This window comes from Misgurnus anguillicaudatus, chromosome 20, assembly GCF_027580225.2.
Source record: "Misgurnus anguillicaudatus chromosome 20, ASM2758022v2, whole genome shotgun sequence".
Taxonomy (NCBI): domain Eukaryota; kingdom Metazoa; phylum Chordata; class Actinopteri; order Cypriniformes; family Cobitidae; genus Misgurnus; species Misgurnus anguillicaudatus.
In genome coordinates, this window is record NC_073356.2 from 38,384,084 (window position 1) to 38,406,900 (window position 22,817).

The 22,817-nt window shown below is 37.7% G+C and overlaps 1 protein-coding gene across 12 annotated transcripts in view; it reads left to right on the plus strand.

Annotated features, from left to right (window-relative positions):
• The window catches only part of ptk2aa (protein tyrosine kinase 2aa), a 65,310-nt gene that overhangs the window by 24,976 nt on the left and 17,517 nt on the right, over positions 1–22,817 (plus strand). For 5 of the 12 annotated variants that reach the window (XM_073858665.1, XM_073858664.1, XM_073858659.1 and 2 more), the window contains 14 exons: positions 3,743–3,969; positions 5,145–5,311; positions 10,421–10,508; positions 10,919–10,998; positions 11,076–11,138; positions 12,378–12,432; positions 14,291–14,431; positions 14,553–14,630; positions 16,809–16,916; positions 17,546–17,663; positions 17,934–17,964; positions 18,179–18,241; positions 19,975–20,066; positions 22,001–22,018. In XM_073858665.1, coding sequence (XP_073714766.1) covers positions 3,775–3,969; positions 5,145–5,311; positions 10,421–10,508; positions 10,919–10,998; positions 11,076–11,138; positions 12,378–12,432; positions 14,291–14,431; positions 14,553–14,630; positions 16,809–16,916; positions 17,546–17,663; positions 17,934–17,964; positions 18,179–18,241; positions 19,975–20,066; positions 22,001–22,018 — 1,297 coding nt within the window. In that variant the 5' untranslated portion in view covers positions 3,743–3,774. Of the gene's footprint in view, positions 1–1,902; positions 1,922–3,742; positions 3,970–5,144; positions 5,312–10,420; positions 10,509–10,918; positions 10,999–11,075; positions 11,139–12,377; positions 12,433–14,290; positions 14,432–14,552; positions 14,631–16,808; positions 16,917–17,545; positions 17,664–17,933; positions 17,965–18,178; positions 18,250–19,974; positions 20,067–21,997; positions 22,019–22,817 lie in introns of those variants that run through there. The other 7 variants (XM_073858656.1, XM_073858658.1, XM_073858660.1 and 4 more) reach the window with 4 other exon arrangements.

Below are 22,817 nucleotides of genomic sequence, written 5' to 3' on the forward strand. Positions count from 1 at the left end.
AACGAGAATTGGGATAGCCCTTACTCTCACGTGAACGTGCAAAACTAAGGGGTAGGGGTAAGGGGAAGGGGTAAGACAGAGAAATGGGATTGGCCCTAAGTATTGTGCAATATTTAGCATATTTCTTTTATTACAATGGAATCGGAATCAGAACCGGGAATCGCTAGGCAGAACTGAAACCGGAAAATTTCTTACGATACCCAACCCTAAAAGCTTAATTTTGATGCATATTAACACCCCTGCGGTCTGTTTAGTGTGTTGAGGGCAGGCGTTTGTATGTTTGTGTTTAAATGAAGCCTAATGAAGATCATGTAGCCGTCCAGCCCAACTCTTATAGTAATGTTGTGTAGATAAAGGATTTAAACGGGAAGGTTATATGCTAAAGAAACAGTTCAGAAGATATCCTTCAAATCAATGTTTTCTATTTAAATGCAGGTCTGCTCCGTCTCATCAGTCCCTGATGTCAACTAAAGTCTCATTAGTGTGGCTGTGTCACTACTGATGCATGATGGGATATTTGTGGATGAGATCATACAATATGGCTTAACCCATCATTTCAGTTCCACTAGATGATTTTAGCATCAATAGGCATCTGTTCATCAACACGTCCTCGTGTGCTGTGTCTGGCCATATGTCGCCCCATCGCACACTCAGCAGTTTAGTTTCTCTCAGACTCATTGACTTTGCCAGATTTCTCCAGCAGGATGACTCATTACACTCAGATGATGAAAATTCACTTACATCGTCATGCAATCGCCTGCAATGACACCGTGTCGTTTCAAGTTGTAAAGTCATAAGAGAGGTTTTATTGAGTTGTGCTTATGAAAGTCATTTTTTATTTACTGTTTTAGCACACTTTATTTACAGCAACATGACACAGAATTTGGTATAGACAGACATCTGTTGTAAATACATCTATTATGCCCATTTTTACAAGATGTAATATAAGTCTCAGGTATGCCTAGAATGTGTTTGTGAAGTTTCAATTCAAATGACTGCACAGATCATTTATTATAGCATGCCAAAAATGCCCCCATTTGGGTGGGAGCAAAAACTTGCTGTTTTCATGTCTGTATCTTTAAATGCAAATGAAGCTACAGCTCCTCACCTCCTTACCTTAAAAGAGACGGTGAGCGCTTTCCGTTAAAATAGATCTGATTAATACAGTTTGAGACAATGGCAATTCACTATTGAGATATGACAAACAGTGTACTACTCGCTGAGGCCGGAAAATATGGTAATGCAGGACTGCTAGTCAGGGGCTGTGGGCGGGGCTTTATCAGTGTGACGTCACATTAACAAGAGAATCAAACAGCATGTCTAATGAGACTGCTTTGGTTTAATGGGGATTCAAAAATCATGAGTGGGTGGATTGTTTTCATTGTAGGGTTGTTGTGCTGCCTACACACCTTGTTGAAGTGGATTTTGCATAATAGGTGCACTTTAAATTTGAGTTTTGCTAACAAAAAATCATGTTTGAATTACTCTGTGTCAGTTCTGTTACAGTCTGTAACCAAGGTACACTAACAGTGTTGACATACATGACTTATTAACAGAGTTTGACAGTAACAAAATGGATTCAGACAACAGGAAATAATGTTTTTCAGCTATATAAGATATTTATATTGCTATGACCTGTGACATCTTTTGATCCATGACAATGAGCACAAAATTATTAGAATAATTAGAGAGATAACCATTTGAAAAAATAATGGAAATCAAATGTATCATTCTGCAATGATATAATCACCTATATGTTAAATGAGCCCATCAACAGTATTTGTTGGAAAATTGTAGGGGTTTGTTTAGTGTAAGCCACACCCCTACACCTGGAGTACAGGTGAGACAGAATAAGATCATCAGTGGTGTAAAAATGACTTGTATGCAGATGGGATTAGAAGGATGTGATGCTGGGTCAAAGGTATGTTTGTATTGTGTTTAAACATGGAGATGAATGTTCGTCTCAACAGTGTTGTGTCTGTGTTGGCAATTTTTATTTCATATTTTTCATGTGGAGACACTTTTAGTAGATGTATTTCACAAATATCTTTGTTGTTAGGTTTTGATGTTTATCTTTGTCATGGGTACGTTTCATATTTGTCCAAGTGTCTGATCTTAACATGTAAATGGGTGTCTGGGACTGTTAGTGATGGTTATAATGGTCGGATCCTCTCAGTGTTCCAGCCTGTGTCCTGATCCTTATGTATGAGTTATTCTAAGTGTATGTAATGAACTGTTCTGGTTCTATTAACCATGATGTAAGTGTGGATGGATAAGAGTGAGCTGGTTGACTGTACTATCATCCTCTTAATCTATCAGTGAGGTGTCTGAGAAGAATTAACACTCCTCTTAATTTCTCTGACTCTATAGACCATTTCAAAAGATGTAAACACTACTGGTCCAGAAACACTTCCTGTTACAGTTTGTGACAGTATTTTGTTTATTTCAAATATATCATTATCTTTAAGATGTTTGTTAAACTTCAGTTAATTCAGTTCTATATGTTCTGTTGGTTTATTTTATCCCAACGTTTACCTAGTGTTAAAAAACTGAAACAGGAAGTGCTTCTGGACCAGTGGTGTTTACATCTTTTGAAATGGTCTATATCATGTAATTCACATTTTGACATATTTTGATGTCTTGTTCTCAACCCACTTCACACACTGAGATAGAAAGACAAATGTTCTCCTCTTACTCTTCATTTACTCCTCCTTTAATCCTCTTTTACTCCTCTTACTCTTCCTTCACTTCTTCACTCCTCTTACTCTTCCTTTAATCTTTCTTTACTGCTCTTTTTCTTCCTTCAGTCCTCCTTCACTCTTCTTACTTTTATTTACTCCTCTTTTACTCCTCTTACTCTTCCTTCACTTCTTTCACTTCTCTTACTCTTCCTTTACTCTTTCTTCACTGCTCTTTTTCTTTCTTCAGTTCTCATTCACTCCTCCTACTTTTATTTACTCCTCTTTTACTCCTCTTTCATTCCTTTTACTCTTCCTTTCACTACTCATTAACTCCTCCTACTCTTCCTTCACTCCTCTTACTTTTATTTACTCCTCTTTTACTCCTCTTTCACTCCTTTTACTCTTCCTTTACTTCTCCTTCAATCATCTTACTCCTTCTTCACTCCTCTTTTACTTCTTTACTCTTCTTTTACTCTTCCTTTGATCCTCTTTTACTCCTCTTACTCTTCCCTCACTTCTTTCACTCCTCTTACTCTTCCTTTACTGTTCTCTTTCTTCCTTCAGTCCTCCTTCACTCCTCTTACTTTTATTTACTCCTCTTTTACTCCTCTTTCATTCCTTTTACTTTTCCTTTCACTACTCCTTAACTCCTCCTACTCTTCCTTCACTCCTCCTTTAACTCCTTCACTCCACTAACTCTTCCTTCTTCTTTCACTCCTCTTACTCTTCCTTCACTCCTCTTTCACTTCTTCACCCCTCTTACTTTTCCTTCAGTCCTCATTTACTCATCTTACTCTTCCTTTAATTCACTCCTCTTTCACTCATTTCTCGTTCACTCCTCCTTTACTTCTCTGTCTCCTCCTTCACTCTTTTTCTTTTACTCATCTTTCACTCCTCTTACTCTTCCTTTACTCCTCATTCACTCCTATTTTTCTCCTCCTTTACTTTTTTAACCCCTCTTTTTTCTTTCCCAATACAGTGAAATCATGTTGTCCTCATTGCTGGTTGCTAATAATTAGTAAATCTGTGACTAATTTTTTGTTTTTGTTGTTTCTTAACAGAATATGACCGACACCTAGCACACAGAAAAGGAATGGCGACAGCATATCTGGAGCCCAACCCCAACCACACTCTGGGGGGCGTGGCCAAGGCTCGTCTCAGTACAGGGACAGAGAGGGCCCCTGGAGCACCTGACCGGGTCCTAAAGGTCTTTCACCATTTCGAGAACAACAGCGAACACAGCACTTGGTCCAGTAACATCCGACATGGAGATGCAACAGACGTCAGGGTGAGAAAATAATACTACACTCAATAATCAAGTCCTGTCTGATGTATTTATAGGGTGTTTTGATGTTCTCCCTCCAGCTGATGTCATTAGCTGATTGAAGCTAGTCTGAATGTTAATCAGGTAGACAGTTGACTGATCTTAATGTGTTATTGCAGTTTGGCAAAGGATTTTAAAGCTACTTGACTAATTTGAAGCAAAAACAAATCGTTTCTTAAAACACTTGGTTTGGTGTTTATAAAACACTTGTGTCATTCCCCACAAACAAATCAAGCACTGGCCGTCATATCATCCATCAGTTGTTCTGTATGCTTTTGCTGTCAGATGCAATACATGTGTGTCTTAAGATGTGTAAATCTGTCCCCTCGGGCTGACAGCAGATATAAGAGTTTCACTGAAACACTAAAGTGTAAGTGAAAGAATTCATTTCAGGCCTAAGGGTAAGAAAGACATCAGACGATCTCTGTTAGAGACCCAGCAGTCACATTGACCAGCGTCACATCCCCAGGAAGGGTAAACATGGCGTTCCTCTTGATCAGGTCTCTGGTGACCTCCCCAAATCTCCAGCTGACCCTCCCTGTTTAGACACGATTTGTTCAGATGCACAGATATTTAAATAAGAAACTAGACAGGTCAAAATGTTCATAATACATATTTGTCTTAATGTGCAGGCTTTATTTTATGTGCATGTTATTTAAATGTGCAGATCTAACTGTGTAACTGTTCTCTTTCAGGTCCTTTAACTGATTATATATCATGATTTTGTTATCACAGAACTTCTGTACTTGTATGTAAAGATGTAATTCATTAAGCATGTAATTCAATCAGTGGTGCTCATGTGACACATCCTGGCTGTTAGATGATGACCTCACAGCAGTAGTTCATACAAACAACATGTTTAATGATAAACCTTAAATGAGGTTTTTAATGCAAATATTAAAAGTCAAATCCAAATATTTGTTTTTCTGTGTGGCCGAGCAGCGCAGCACATGCAGGAACTGCATTACCGCATTGCGGTTTAATTTGCGATGTGAAGATTTAATCTGACGAAGGTTAAGGTGAATTCACACAGCAGGTTCATTATGCTGTAATCATCCATAAATCTGTGCATTATAGTACAGACTTCAGTGATCTTTTATTGTGAGGTTTATGACTGAGGTGTATGTTTGTGTCTGCAGGGAATCATTCAGAAGATTGTGGACATTCATAAAGTCAAACACGTGGCTTGTTATGGGCTGCGTCTCACTCACGTCCCATCAGGCGACATCCACTGGCTCCACCCTGATATGGGCGTATCCCACGTACGGGAGAATTACGAACAGAATCATCCTCAGGATGAATGGAGGTAAATGATTCTCAAGTGTCTTTCTGAGCACATCTTTACAAAATAACCATTGTACTAAATACAGAAAAGTCTTTTGTGTTTTTGAAATTTAGATTGCGTACAACAATGTTAAAATGAACCCTGTTTACACGAAAGCGATATATTCACTGCAAAAAATGACTTTCTAACTTTCAGTAGAAATATCTTAAATCAAGATGTATTTTCTTGATGAGCAAAATGATCCAAAAAAAGTGTAGTTTTTGGACAAAAAAATATACAATTTAAGTGAATTTGTGCTTAAAACAAGCAAAATTATCTGCCAATGGGGTGAGAAAATTTTGCTTAAATTAAGTGTTCAAGAAAAAAGAAAACCTATTTTTAGATTTTTTTCTCACCCCATTGGCAGATATTTTTGCTTGTTTTAAGTTTAAATTTACTTAAATTGTATATTTTTTGTCTATAAACTCGACTTATTTTCTTAGGTCATTTTGCTCATCAAGGAAACGCATCTTAATTTAAGAATATTTAGATATTTCTACTGAAAATAAGACAAAAATACTAAGTAAGAAAGTCATTTTTTGCAGTGTTATGTGGTCTAAGGCCAGTAGTTGGTGATGTTACTTTGTGAAGAAACACTACACACTTGTGCAAGTACACAATTCTTTGACAGAGAGATAAATACAAACGATCAAGACGATGGTGAAGTTTTGTTTATACGGGTGATGAGGTAGGTTTACTAAATAAACCTAACCTAAACTTCATATGTAAACATCACCGCGGTTTAAGACGCAGGTTGCGGTCCATCTCCTCCCCAGTTCAGTACCGTTTGAAGTCACGTAATGCAATGTTTGGTCAGATTGTCAGCGTTTGCCACAGAAGTGAAAACAACATAATACAGATAATATGGATATGAAGTCATAACCCGCCATTATTTACAAATACAACACTGATCTTGCCGCGCAGCAGTGTAGAGTTAACTTCCGTTTCCTCACCGAGTTTATTGCTATTTTGTTACTGATGTGTGAATGATGTCGTACTGGTAAAAAGACACATACAGCACATTTTTGTATTTCCTGGTAAATTCATTCTGGTAAATTCATGATAATGACTGTGTGAAAGAGGCTATTGAGGCAGGATGAGTCTTTGAATTTCCAGACCTCTAAATTTGTGTCTGTGAATGAGGTTTTTGTTTAATCTGTTTGTATTATGTGCGTGTCCATGAGTTTTAGGGGCTTGACTCGTCGTCCGTCTTTGAGACGTAAGTTATATCCCTGCAGATGGCATTTTATGTCTCGTCTAACAATGCAACAGCAAACACATGAGGTCCACTTTCAGTATCAGCCATCTGCAGCTTCTGTTCACCTGCTGCTAATAAAACACACACACGTGATTGTGCTTTAGGAGGGAGAATAATGTCACCGTCTGCTTTTCTACCAACGTGTTCACCCTTGTTAGTGCACCAGGATGTCTCACGAGGTTTTGGAACAGAGAAATTTTGCCATCCCTGTAAACAAAATGTCCCAGCAGACTCATGTAAACCAGAAATGCAGCCAATCAGTTGCCAGGATGTTTGTAAAAAACTCTTGTGATTTTATGAATCGTGTGTGTGTTGGTTTGTGAACAGTTCAAAGATGGTGGAAATTAATCTTGAAAATAATCGAATTAGTCCCATTGCGTCTCATTCACTATTAATTGCTTACGTTTTTCGTATTTATACGCACACTTGAACTTCTCACAAAAACTTTCTAGTTCACACATGTGTTCTACATGAGCGGCCACGTGCACAAGGTTGGTAATTTGCATAAAACACGCACAATCTAGCTCCATATAAGGGCTTTCGGCAGCGCAGCGCTGGTCAGCAGAAAATTTTAAAGCATTAAAGTAGTAGAAGCGATTACAAATATATTTATTAATATGACATTTAATTAACATGACAGAGACATGCATCTGTATCTAAAATAAAACAAATATGAGATCAAGTGATTGACGTTTCAACTTCTTATACGTTTACATGAGGCATTGACCTCCTTATGGTACATTCACACGGGCGTAAGCGTTAACGCTTCCCATTCACTTTTAATTGGCAAACTGAATTGTGGATCCGTCGGCGCAGTATTACTGCCGTTGCTTGCGGCTGAAGTTGAACTTTTCTCAACTTTTCAAGTGTGCGTCAGCCAATCAGATTGCCTTATGCAAATAACCTAGCCAGAGCCAGCCAATTATGTTTATGGAAGACCGGAGCATGTGCTGTGGCCACTGTGATTGACTGTTGGCCACGCTTCAGACAAGCCTTCTGTCAAGCGTTAATGCTTTCACACTGTGTGAATGTACCGTAAGATTTGAGCTTTGGTTTGTCTCTTTTTCAGATTTTTTCCAGCTATTTTGATTTTGTAAGAACCAATAAATATAATAAGCAAATATTTTTCTTTGAACATAAAGCAGTGCAATTGTCCATGTTTGTGTACAACAGGTTTCAATTACACAGAATGAAGTATTATGGTGCAAACAATAAAAAAAATGTATGTACCCATATGTGGACACACCAGGTCTTAGGAGGTTAAGCAGATGCTTTCATATAGAGATTTAAAAACTGAGGAAGGAAAGCGTGAAGATTTGTCATTATGCGCATCTTCTTATATGGGTAGGAAAAATAAGTAGGCTATAATAATGTGTAATATCCTGTATATAATAATAATAATAATATAGATAATGTGTCTATATTATATATAATAAATATAAAATATTATAATATAAAACATAATAATGTAAATGTTATATATCAACATTATTATACATTTTAATTATAGCTTAGTATTTTATTATAGCGTACATAATTATTGCATACGTGTGATATTTGTTATTCTTGAATGTTTTCGTACAATTTTGATATGAAGTTTTTGTTAAATCATAATTTGTTTGTGAAAACGTCCGTGCGCACATCTTGTGCACAAATTTGTGCATACGCATGCTTATAGTGAATGAGACCTATTGTGACATGTAAATAGGAGTTGAGTCTTTGATCTTGTGTGTGTTCGGGAATCCTCTCGTAATGACAGCACATTCCTAAAAACTCTGTGTCAGGAAATCCCACAAGCTGTTGTGTAACAGATAAAGACAAGTTGTTGGAGAAGATATGAAGAGTTTGGTTCCAAAACGCAATAAATCCATTTTGACTAATTTGGGTAAAAATGTGTTTTCTATACCTGGAAAGTGACAAGATGAAAACCACTATTTTCTGGTACAAACTTTCACATAGCATCTTTAGGTTATAATAAAAATAAAACATTAAAATTTGATTTTCAAAGATTTATTATAAAAACTGATTTCATTTTTCCAAAGTTTTTTTCAAAATTCTATAAATCTATTGAATTAATATATAAATGTGCATTCATCTTTGTCATGTTATATTCATTAAGTTGACTCGTGCTATACACTGATTAAAAAATAAACAGTAATGGCATTACTGAAAACACTTACTTTGTCATATTAAGAACACTGTCATTGCTGCGGTTATACTTGGGACGTCGTCGCTGAACTTTTTTGACAGTGATCAGCTATAATATGTTTTGGTCCTGCTCAATTTTCATTGGCTTCACGTAAAATAATGTAAAGTTATAATAATGTAAAGCGTCTGCTAAATGACTAAATGTAAATGTGTGCAGTGGTTTTTAAAGACGCTGTAGAGAATAATCACTATATTACAGCTATTGTCATACACACATGTTCTTGCAAACATTTGTGTTTCGATGTGTTAGGTCCTCTTTACAGGAGAGATCCCAGAACATTTACGGGACGTGTTTGTCATGTAAATAATTAGATTTTGATGGCTTACGAAAACCACCACAAGTTTATCAATGTCATCAAATGTCATTTGTTTTTGTTTGTTTGTTGATCAGGAAGTACAAAGTAGATGAGGAAAACTAGGATTCTGTGTGTATTCAACGCGCCGTCATTATTGTTTATAATGCGTGGAATGGTGCGCTATGATTGGTTGAGTGGATTTATTGGATTCTGCAGAAACGGAGGAGTGCCGTTTATCATGTTTTGAGAAAAAAGGGAGAAAAGATGACAGAATAACACGGCGGATATTGGATTTTGTGTAAAATTAAGAATTTACTTTTAAATACTGACCTGATATAAATCTGATTTTGGCAGTAACTCATTTTTTTTAAATGGCGTTTATCTCGTTTTGGAACCAAACTCTTTATATTTTGTCTCTGGTTGGATGAAGCATTGGGTCGGTCTGTTTAAGGGTGTCATGAACACTGATCTCGTATCTCCTGGAGCTCAAGGTCTGTTCAGACTCAGTAGAGGTGCTGATGGTTTTGTGAAGATCTTCAGACATGCTGATGGTTTTATATGTGGTTTTGTGTGATCACATCTTAGGATGAAGTTGCCTCAGCTATAACTCTCCATCAGTTTAGATGCCCTGCCATTCTGTCCTTTAGTTGCCTGCTTTATAGAAATATGATATCACAATGTGTGTTGTCCTGTATTATAAGTCTAGGACATCTTTCAGATTACAGTATGTTTGGAATTTAGTTTGTTTTCTCAGATTTGATCATTTCTTGATGAGGTCATGAAACTCTTTCAAGTGTCATTTCCTCAAATTGGTCTTTAAGAATCAGCTAAAAACCCATCTCTTCCTCCATTACCTCACTTCCTAATAAAGGACTTACTATCTTTCTCTATTTTACCTTTCTCTTTATCTGTACATTTCTTTAAAAAAAAGTTACTAACCAACCCTTGTCTATATATAGTGTGTTAAACTTGATGAGACTATTTCTAGTGCACTTATGTATTACTGTTCTTGTGTTGCTATAATTGCTTCTATTGTTTACCTCATTTGTAAGTCACTTTGGACAAAAGCGTCTGCTAAATGACTAAATGTAAATGTGTGCAGTGGTTTTTAAAGACGCTGAAGAGAATAATCATTATATTGCAGCTGTTGTCATACACACGTGTTCTTGCAAACGTTTGTGTTTCGATGTGTTAGGTCCTCTTTACGGGAGAGATCCCAGAACATTTACGGGACGTGTTTGTGTTCACACAGAAGCCTCTCGGCCAATTTGACAGAAATTGATTTAATGTTTGATTTACCTCTCTCTCTCTCTCTCTGTGTGTTTTTAGGTATGAATTGCGGATCCGTTACCTGCCCAAGGGCTTCCTGAGTCAGTTCACTGAAGACAAACCAACACTGAACTATTTTTACCAGCAGGTGAGTGATGGTTGCTTACGGCATTTCTGCGTGTGTCACTCGTCAACAGCTGGTGAACATCAGTAGTGATGATGTCAGTGTATTTCAACCGCAGGCTCTGTGTGTTTGTTTAAAGAAGGGCAGCAGGTTTATGACCCATGTCTTTACTTTAGTACAATATTTTAACAACAGCAGTCTGAATTGAACTCATGTTTCATTGTGTGAACAGTTAGAAGATGGTGAAAGATGCTCTGTGATGATGATGATGATGATGATGATGTTGTCCTGCTGCCACTTTAAACATCTACTCTTCACAAACAGCTTGAGCCCAAAACAACAATAATGAATCATAGTTTATAGTCTCAGTCTCACTCTCTCTCTCTCTCTCTCTCTCTTTCTCTCTCTCTCTCTCTCTTTCTCTCTCTCTCCAGGTGAAGAATGACTACATGTTGGAGATGGCAGATCAGGTGGAGCAGGAGATTGCTCTGAAGTTAGGCTGTCTTGAGATCAGGTCTCTTCAGTTTTCTTTTAATCTCTCAGTATCTGCAGAACAGAGTGAGGTTCTGATGTTCTTGTGTTATTTTACAGGAGGTTCTACAGAGAAATGAGAGGAAACGCCCTGGATAAGAAATCCAACTATGAACTCTTAGAGTGAGTATCATCATAGTTTCTGCAAAATAATGTTGAAGGAGATGAGCTGTATCATCAACGTCTATCAACAACTTCATCATTATTTTAACATGTTGTAAACGCTAATCTTTACATTTCCAAATATTGGTCAACTACTACTTTAATATGTGACCAGTGCTGGCCAGTTGAGTCAGAATGAGCAAATGTTCAAAAATTAGTTATTTATATATTGACATTTTCTATTAAAAAACTTCAAAACTTTGTATTTGGATTTGTTGGAATCTGACACAAAATGACAGAGCTACACGTGTTTGAAGTTGATAATTTCAGCAAAGTTAATTTTGAGAAAAATCCAGTTAAAGATTTTTGAGGGTTCTAAAACAAAATTACAGTAAAAAAAACACAGTTAAACTAATAGATTTTGCCAGCACGAGTCACATGTTTCTCTGGCAGATTAATTTATCTTTGATAAGTCTAAAGTTTAGTTTCATCTAATGAAAGTCATTCACTGTCCTCATCCTCTCTCACACACACAGTCACGCCTCACTCCTCTTAGGGGTGTGACTCACACGTGTGTATGTTAGTTCCGGGTCATTCCCTGCATTCACACAGTGTGTTGCCCCTCAGGGGGCGGGGCAGGGCAGAGAGTACACACCAATCACAAAGCAACTCTGATTAGATTGACAGCTGCAGGGAACAGCTGTGGTCCTGTGGACATCAGAGTTTAAATCAGGCATCGCTTGTTTTGATGTTTTTACTCTAATAATGTGGCAAACGTTATATGTTGATTGGAGAATGGGATGTGTTCAAGTGTTTGACTGATGCTGTTTCAGCAGTTTAAAGTATTGACTGATTTTCTGCTTCATAAACATGCTGAATTGTTTTGGTGAGATGCCATGCGGTTAAAGCTTCAAACAAATGCACGATTCATTGAGATTAAATAATGAAACAATCTTGAGGGACCATAAGATTTTATTAGGTTTCCTGCTCACCCGTATACTCACAGCGAGAGAGAGAGAGAGACACATTTCATAAGGTCTAACATTTAATATACAGGAAGATCTGTAAGCATTTAAATATGACTTTATTGTTTCAGCATTGCCATCTATTTTCTTAAACATATAAAAATGATATCAGGTTTGAATATTGTAATGTAATGTCTTTTTTTCTGATGTGTTAGTAAAAGTGATGACATCACTGTGTTTGTGATGGTGATGACATCACCGTGTTTATGCTGAGATCATCTGGTCTGTTTTTCAGGAAAGATGTCGGGCTCAGACGATTCTTCCCCAAAAGTTTACTGGAGTCTGTAAAGGTGAGTTGATGTTTTTTGTTCATGCACAGGATGATTATTGTGTAGATGAAGATGATGTCAGTGATGATGTTTTATGAATGGTTGTTTGTGATTTCTGTTTGCTCTTAATAGTTTTAAGTGCATTGCTAATGATGATATCAAGATATTCAGAGAATTGTTAGGTTGTTGTTTGTGTACATTAGGGTGTTGCCTAGCAGTTGTGTGTCTGTAACCTCTTTCACATAAAGCATTGATCCCAGAAAATGTGCCTTCTTTGAGAACTCAAACATGTCCCGTAATTGATTTTGGGATCAGAAAAAAATGTGTGTGGTTTCTCAAGATAAGCAAACTTAAAACGTTATGGAAAAAAATCCACAAAGTGCACGGAAAGAAATACATTACAGGTCATGAATCTTTACGGGATCATTATGGGATGTGTGTGAATGCACGCACAGATTCCAGAAACTCATTGGCACTGTGAATAAACTAAAATCAAACAATCCTAGGACAAATAACAGACAGATTTTTCATGTATTTTCTGTAATGTGTGCGTGTGTGTGTGTGTGTGCGTGTGTGTGCCTGTCTGGGGGCTCATCTGGCACAAGAATACATTTGGTTGATTCTACTCTTTTGGAGCAAACACACACACACACACACACACACACACCCCTGCTAACAGATGCTTTGAAAAAAAGTGGGGTTGTCCTTTGACCCTTTGGGTTGTCCTTAAGTGTGTGTGCACGTGTGTGTCTTCATGCATGTGTGTGTGTGTGTGGGCGTGCATGTGCCTGTGTGTGCATGGGTACGTGTATCTGTGTGTCTGCGCATTTATGTATGTGCGTGCCATGTGTGTGCGCATGCGTGTGTGTGTGTGTTCATGCATGTTCGTGCCTGTGTGTGTATGCATATGTGTACGTGTGTGTGGAAGTGTTGTAATTTCACTACTATGATTATCCCACCACGATCCCCCGAATCTTTATCCCTCTAAGATCACCCAGTGCGTTTTTTCATCTGGGGAAGGTTTTTGTAGAGATATTTCTGGAGAACAGATTATTGCATGTAATCCATGTGTTGTTTTTAAAGAATTCCTGCAGCTGAGTTTTCTAGCGTCTGTTGAGCGAGTTAATTGTGTTAAAAACAGCTTTCATTATTAACGCAGCCATCTGTCAGATCTGAATGCAGATAGAGATCGATCAGATTCAACTGTGATTGAGTAAAACAGCATTTCTTCCGAAGTGATGTTGTAATAGCTACTATTAACTCATGGCTGTAAGGGCTTGTTAAAGCAATAGTTTGCCCAATACTCATCACTTACTCATCTTCACGTCATTTTAGACTTGTATGACTTTATTTCTAGTAAAAAACACAAAGGAGATGTTTCGTCTTTCTCAATTTGTTCCAACACAATTTACTGTAATGAAATAAACCCCGAGCTGATTTTAACGTGAGAATTGTCTTTCATGAGAGGTTTTAAGAGATCAGGCTGCAGATAAAGAAATCTCTCAGACCCTTCCCATAATTCCTCCTCAGATGTTTGGCATGCATTTCCTGTCAGACGGGTGGAGACGTCCCTCTGAGGTGACTCTGATATCATCTGTGTATCTCGGCAGGGAATGTCGCTCGGTTACCCATAATGCCTTTCAGTGTACAGATAGATTTCCCTAAAATGTGCCAGGAGGACCCAGTGTGCTTTTACACACAGATTTCAGTCTGTGTCTTTTTTTTATTGAGAAGTGTAGCAGAGAGACACATTAGTGTATATACAGTAGAGAGATCTCTTGAGTGTTGTACTGGTTTGAAAAGATTTAGCATGATTGAGTTAAATAGTTTTACCATTAATAAATGTAATACTCATCTAACACGGTTTCCTCTTCATCAGGCCAAAACGCTGAGGAAACAGATCCAACAAGCCTTCAAGCAGTTTGCCAACCTGAATGATGAGCAGAGCATACTGAAGTTTTTTGAAATCCTGGCGCCTGTGTACAGATTTGATAAAGAGTGTTTTAGATGTGCTCTGGGGGTAAGTCACGTCACGTCACATCACTCGTCCTACATACACTTACTGTCCTCTGTTGCTCTCTAGTGGCCAGTGGAGGAAACACACATTTAAAATCTTATGTGATGTTTTGTCTCTCTCTCAGTCGAGTTGGGTTATCTCAGTAGATCTTGCTATCGGTCCAGAGGAAGGAATCAGCTACCTGACAGACAAAGGCTCAACAGTAAGAGATATTAATGTGTACATATTCACATCTCATCTGAGGCCTGACACTGTGAATACTGGGTTGATCTTTTTCACATTTTTTAGGTTGATAGAAGCACTGGGACCCAATTATAGCACTTAAACATAAAAAAGGGATGCACCGAATATTCAGCCACCGAAAGACTTTTATCACCGAAACAATACGGCCGAAATGTTGTAATGACGCAAACAGAAACCGTGACCTGCATGTGCTTGTCTGAATCAACATGTATGCAGTGTTGACGTATTTAACCGCAAAAAGGTGCTAAAGTGAGCAGCTTTCTGTACGCACAGAGGCACATGCCATTGAATGTGTCCGGTCCAGACGTGATCATCACAGTATGCCCTTCAAAGATCAGAACTCTTGATGTGTAAACGTTAGAGAAAGTCGCGCGTGTCTCATACTGTAGTCCATTAACATACATTTGGCGAATAAAGCAATGAAAAACAACGTAACGTTTTTATGCTGATCTGTTTGAGATTCACCCCCGGTCTCTGTGTGCACACCTGTTTAAGTGCCCTTAATAGTGCACACGAGAGAGACGCGTTTCAAAAAACAAACAAAATCTTTCTGTTATTGACAGGACACATACAAACAAAATGATCTCCACAGTATAGATTAGATTAGATTAGATTAGATTAGATTAACTTTATTAATCCCCAAAGGGAAATTCACATGCCACAGCAAGCTCAACACACACAATAATAAATAGTATAAAAATACAAAAAAAATAAAATTTCAAAACAATTACAACAGTTTGTACACAATGACCTGAGCAACTACATAATACCACACATTGGTTTAGTTTCAAGCATAAGGTACACATTCCACATCAATTACACCATCAATTTACTAACAATTATCTTGTGTAGCACTGGTTGTAAAATCTAATGGCTGTTGGTAAAAAAGACCTTCTGTAACGTTCCTTATAACACCTTGGTTGAATTAATCTTGTACTAAAAGAACTCTCGCAAGCATGCACTAATTCGTGAAAAGGATGGCATTCATAATTCTTCATGTTAATCAGTTTGCCAGTCATTCTAACCTGGGCTATGTCATCTATAGTGGGAAACACACACCCCACAACAGAACCTGCTTTCTTAATTAGCTTATTAAGTTGGTTTTTCTCCCTCTCCAACAGTCCTCCTCCCCAGCAGGTGACACCATACAAAATCACAGATGACACAACAGAGTCGTAGAAAGTCTTCAACAATGCTTGACATACACCAAATGATCTCAGTCTCCTTAATAAGTGAATACGACTATTAGAGTCAGAAACCAGTCTGTGCTTATCTAATCTTAAAGAGACAGTAACCTCAATTAACCTACTTAAGTCTGTGTCATTAATGTTAATCAAACCACCCAAGACAAAGAGAAAATCACTTCTGAAGCTATAAAAATAATAATAATTATATTTAATTTATACAATAAAGGCAGTGTTATGATTCATTTAATTTGATTTCTGTACCTAATGCTAATTTTAGACCTTACGTAATGTGCATCTTTGTTCTTTTTTATAAATGTTTGTAATTTCTTTATTTGTTATTAGATTTTTCCCACCCCCTTTTTGCTGATCCAAAAAATAATCCGATCCCTCCGTCAAAAACTGTAATGTAATCCGAACCGTGAGTTTTGTGATCCATCACACAGCCCTAGTAAAGTTAGTACACAGTGATAGCCATAAATGCAATGGTACTAATAATTGCCATAATAATTTTTTTCGGAGTTTCGGTTTTCAGCCTTTGTTTCCTCTTTTCGGTTTCGGCCAAGAATTTTCATTTCGGTGCATCCCTAATTTTCATGATATGTCCCCTTTTAACAAAATATGCATAGTGTTTTAAAGTATTTTTACAGACAGTTATACTGTCATGTCTTTAATCTAAATAAATGAATGTTGTTGAATAAAGCAACAAGCAATCATCACACTACTGTTGATTTGTTTCATCAAACTTTTGCCACCACATTTACAGTCACTGGTCAAAATCCTGCTGTGATCAGTAAATCAGTAATGATAAATACTGTATTCATCAGTCCTGCCATTTGTGTGGTTTGTAAAGAGGAACTTCACTGATATTTTAAAGTTTAAGATCTGTGTGTTTGTTGATGTGTGTGTTTGGTCACGGGCATCTTGTAAATCATCTCACTTTTCTCTTTCAGCCGACACACCTGGCCAACTTCACTCAGGTGCAGAGTATCCAGTACTCATGTGTGGAGGAGAGAGAGAGGAAAGGTGTCTTACAGCTGGATGTGGCAGGAGCACCTGAGGTACATCACACACATCACACTACTGCTACTGCTGTGGACCGCTAACACTCTGTGTGTGTGTGTGTGTGTGTGTGTGTGTGTGTGTGTGTGTGTGTGTGTGTGTGTGTCAGGGAGTGTGTCTTCAGCTCTGTGCATAAGAGATCATTCTGGGTGTGTCTTCAGCCGTGAGTGTGTGTGTGTAAGATTGTTGGAGGTGTGTCTTCAGCAGTGTGCATAAGAGATAACTATGGGCGTGTCTTTAGCGTTGTGCATGTGACATCATTGTGGGCGTGTCTTAAACACTAAGTGTGTGGTCATTGTGGGTGTGTCTTCAGCCGTGGGTGTGTGTAAGATCGTTGGAGGTGTGTCTTCAGTAGTGTGCATGAGAGATCATTGGGGGGTGTCTTTAGCATTGTATGTGTGACATAATTGGGGGCGTGTCTTCAGCACCGCTCTTTAGAGATCATTGGGGCTGTGTCTTGAGCAATGTGCGTTATTTGACATAATTTGGGGTGTGTCCTCTTACTCTGTAGTGAATGTTATGTGTCAGTGCAGCTGGTCTCTGTACAGCTGTTAAAGTAGCTTGACATCACCATGTGGCCGTGTTTGCTGATAAAGGCTCATTGTGAATGTCTCTCGCCCGCTCACAGCCTCTCACGATCAGCACATCAAACTTTACCACCGCGGAGAACATGGCTGACCTCATCGACGGCTACTGTCGACTGCTTAATGCCGTCAGCCAGTCCTTCATCATCAGGCCTCAGAAAGGTGGGTCTTCTTCACGCTGATGCATTGTGGGATGTATAGAGTGAGGCAGGGATTTATAATGAAAGAAATGTATTGTGTAAAGCAACACTGACATCCATCTAAATGCTCAAAAATACCAAAACATCTCAGTGGCTTTCAAAAATAAGTTTGTTTGTCTTTTCATTTTAAGGTAGAAATCTTCTTGACAGCTTTATATTATCAGTATGAATTCATTGCTGTGTTTTATCCTATTCTTCAGAAATGAATGTTGTGTGTTTTTCTGTCCAACAGAGGGCGAGAGAGCTCTTCCATCAATCCCAAAGTAAGTTCTGAAAATACTTCTGGTCTTCTTAAACTGAAAAATAAATCTCTAATACCAGATTTAAACCCCTCCAGAATATGTCACAGTGAAAGTGTATATACCCCTTTACCATAGTAATGATGAAGTAATGATCATTTAACTGAGTTGTTTATATATGTTGTGTGTTATAGTATGTCTTTTTTTATTGTATATTAATAAAATGTTTACTTCACAGAGTTGCCAACAATGAGAAGAAGCTTGAAGGAATTCGTGCAGGAGTTCGAGCTATCTCTGTGTCAGAAACATGTTTAATTCATCTGTGTTTATATGACTAATATCATACTGTGTATTGACAATGAGAAAAGTCCTCAGATAACAAGTCTCATTTTATATTATTTTCAGTAAAATTGTGGCATTACAGAAAGGCAGATTTCAGCTGATATGTTTAGGATGTGTCTGTAACACGTTTGAAGAAGGTTTTGTGTGTTGTCTGTAGCTCAGCTCAGGATGAGATCGGTGTTTATTGCTGGTTTAAAGCGTGTTTGGTGGTCTGTTTACATCAGAGATGTTCAGCATAATCTACAAACATCACTTAGAAAAGGTCAGACATTCAGGACCTGAGAGAAAACAGCTGTGTAACACACATCCAATATTAGCAAAACAACTCGGGATATCAGTAGTGGTCGACAGACACCGGTTTTTTGATGGCTGATGTTTTTTTGATGTGGCTGATATGACACAATTGTTATATAGTACAATAAATGAGAACATAGGTAAAACTTAATGAACATTTATTGTGCATAATATTTATTTAAGAATATATCCTCTTACAAATGAAAGTAAATAAGTTTCAGACTTTCAGTGCATAATGTATAGAAATTTTAACTACACGTCACATGATTTGTGATTGTTTGTAGGATCAAATAAAATGTTTTTGGTTGTGTTTATATCATAACTGCGCCCCAAGCGGGATTTGTTGATCAATACAGATAGTTAAAATATCAACACAGAAATGACAAGGGTTAGATAAAAACATTTTAAAGGTGTCATAGAAGTTAAAACTGTATCTATGTAGTCATAGATGAATAATAAGAGATGGTAATGACATATCATGAGCCTTAAACACGATTGTTTCCTCCTCCTTATGTAAACTGTGTGCACGCAAAAGACTGCTGGAAAACAGACAAACCTCAACATAACACCAACTGTGAAGTTACAGTCTAAATGGACACCCCCAACATTAAATTACATATTAAATTAATTACAATATTGTTACAATGATAAAATCAAAGTTATAACTGCTGAGTTAGCGTTATATGCTAGTTAATGCTATATGGTAATTAATGCTATATGCTAGTTAATGCTATATGCTAGTTAATGCTATATGTTAGTTAGCGCTATATGCTAGTTAGTTAAGGCTATATGCTAACGTTTAGGCTAAAGTTATACTATTGACGTTACAGTTACATTTTGCAGGTCCATACTGAAAAAACCCACTCAGAAACGTCCATTAACAATCTCCAAACAATTGATTATTCCTCAAAATCTGATACAGACTCAAACATAAGATCTGTTTACACACACACAGAGCTACTGAAGGAGAAACAGCCAATCAGAGCAGAGCTCAACATTACTATTCATGACCCTTTCAAATAAGGTAATAATAGACCCTTTCATTATAAAGGGTTGTAAATGAACATGTAAAACTGGATAATTTGTGCACTTAATAAAGCCACAAACCTTCTGTGTAGATATTAGAGAACAATTTAACAGATTATTACAATGCATTCTTTGGCACCTTTAAGATGTATAGCTGGAAAGCTGAAACATAGCATCCCACAGCAAAAATTAATTGAACAGTTTGTGAGATTGTAAGCATAGGTGACATCAGTTTTTAATAACAGGTTGTAATTATTTGTGATGTTAAGTGATGCTGAGGACATCAGAGACTGTCATGTGTTTGTCAATGAAGGGTGGATGTGTTTCTTCATTTCTTTACTTTTGCTCCACTGTCTGTGTTTTCTTCACTGAAGACTCTGAGCTTCAGACACCCAGCAAAGCTGCTAAAGCTCGTCGCTTTCTCCTGCCGTTTGTTCTCTGTTCCCACGAGTCTCATCCTCAGGGTATCTGCTCTTCTCCTGTGTGTGTGCGTGTGTGCGTGTGTACAATCTGACCCTTTCTAACTTCATGATTTCACACCTAACTCATGTTCTCATGGACTCACACAGCAGGTGTATTACAGTGCTCACATATCCTGACAATCAAACACATTTTCTGCCAAAAGCCAAATCACTTTCTTTTCAAAATAAATGTGTTACAAATAGGGATGCACCGAAAGGAAAATCTTGGCTGTAGCTAAATAAAATGAAACACTTAGCCGAATACCGAAAGATTTTTTATCATTTTCCAAATTATTTTGCCAATTGTCTCAACACTGCCTAACTACAGTAACATTTTCAGAATGTAATTTTTGCTATATTTCACATTTTATTTAAAGAGCCTTTTTACACCTTGTCACTCCTCTGATTGGATAGCTATCTGATTTGATGAAATTGTTCATTTTAAGGGGGTCGCACACTGGACGAGAAGCGCAGCACTGCGTCGCGTCTAGGACAACTCGAAGGTATCGTACACCGGAAGTGCACATTAAATAGCGCAATCTTAGTCAGATAGTGTCTACTTCAAATGCAAAAGGTTTGGGACAAATATGATGTTATTAAACTATGTGAGTGGCACTCTGTAGCACGACAGGGATTTGAGCAGCGTTCTGAGTCACAGCGGACATACGCGGACTGTGTGCCTATACTCATAGAAAATAAAATGTGTTCGATATGAGTTGCCCGTCCGATGTGCGACCCCCATTACATTCGTCCACATACAGTGAAGAGAATAAGTATTTGAACACCCTGCTATTTTGCACGTTCTCCCACTTAGAAAGTCTGGAGGGGTCTGAAATTGTCATAGTAGGTGCATGTCCACTGTGAGAGACATCATCTAAAAAAAATCCAGAAATCACAATATATGATTTTTTTTATTTATTTGTATGATACAGCTGCAAATAAGTATTTGAACACCTGTCTATCAGCTAGAATTCTGATGCTCAAAGACCTGTTAGTCTGCCTTTAAAATGTCCACCTCCACTCCATTTATTATCCTAAATTAGATGCACCTGTTAGCTGCATAAAGACACCTGTCCACCCCATACAGTAGCCGTTTCTCAATGTCAAGGAAGGATCCTCGGAAGGACTGTTCCAATGTCGAGGATCCTCGAAATTTCAGCCAAGGACTGAGTCCTTCGTTCGAGAAATATCCCATATACAGGAAAGGATGCAAATTTGTATCCTTCGCGCTCTTCACGCGCTGAAATCACCCACAATCCTATGCGCGCAGCACCGAAAGCACACCTTTCAATCACGCAATGACGTAATGACGTGCACTTGTTAGCCTGTTCCATTTAACGTGTTCTCCGAATGCTTAAAAGGAGCCTCGCCTCGCATTTGAAGGAAGTGACTTGTAAGGACTAGTCCTGCCAAGGAAGTATCCTTGACATTGAGAAACGGCTAGTCAGTAAGAATCCAACTACTAACACGGCCAAGACCAAAGAGCTGTCCAAAGACACTAGAGACAAAATTGTACACCTCCACAAGGCGTACATTTTTATTCAGTCTTTTCACTTTTTTGTGATTATTTTTTGCTATTTTTGACCGAATAATTTTGGTTGCTGAACATTTGGTGCATCCCTAGATACAAACACAAAATCAACAGTTCTTGCCATTTTCAGATGCTGTGGTAGAAGAATACAGAGAGATCTGCTTTCACTTCTGATCTGAATCTTATCCCAAACATTCCTGCAGTACGGCACGCATATAACCAGAAACACAGTCACTCACAGCCACAAAACCACTTTAACACTCTCTCATATTCCTGTTGAACTTCTGTCTTCTGTTGTTTATATAGAAAATAACCTCTCCTGTATCTTCTGTCCTCTCATCTCCTCTTTTCTTTCATCTACTCGCTGCTTCTCTTCTCTCTTTGCATGCTCTCATTGGACCTGCAGAAGATGTTAGTGGAGATGGTAATGTTTGACTTATAACCCTAACACTAAATAATGACTTATCATCATCACTTTATGTATTTCCTGTGAACGCTCTGTGTGTCATGTGTGTGCTGTGTAGTGATTTGGATAGACAATCTTGTGTGAGTCTGGCATAGATTGTAGTTGTGGTTGTTTCTTCTGTGTTTTCTCTTTCATTATTTTACTCTCTCTCTCTCTCTCTTTTTCTGTCTTCTTTAAAGTGATAGTTCACCCAAAAATGATTTTTTTATTTATTTATTTTAAAGAACACAAAAGCAGATATTTTGATAAATGATGATAAGCACACAGTATTTGTTTTCCTTTTATGGAAGTCAATAGTTAATCAGCTGTGTGCTTACCGTCATTTATCAAAATATCTTCTTTTGTGTTCACCAAAAAAAGAAATTCATACATGTTTAATACAACATGAGGATGACAAAATGATGACAGAATTTTAATTTTTGGGTGAACTGTCTCTTTAAAGGTGCAGTTATTTAGAGAAGTCATATAACCATCATGACCACATCTAAAAAAAAGAAAGAATTGGGACGCAGTCTGTTTCTCATAAGAAATAACTTCCTTCCCCATGACTCCTAAGAACAAACACAGAGCCGCTCTATGTTTGGCTGAGTAGACTGTCAGAGCTGCTCTCTTATTGGTCAGTTAGACAGACAGATTTGTAAAGCCACATAGACTGAGTATGAAGAGTTTCAAAGAGAGAAGTGTGTCTGTGTGTCTGGTCTGTCTGTCTGTGTTGGTGTGCGCGTGTGTGCGCATGTCTGTGTGTGTTTTTTGGGTT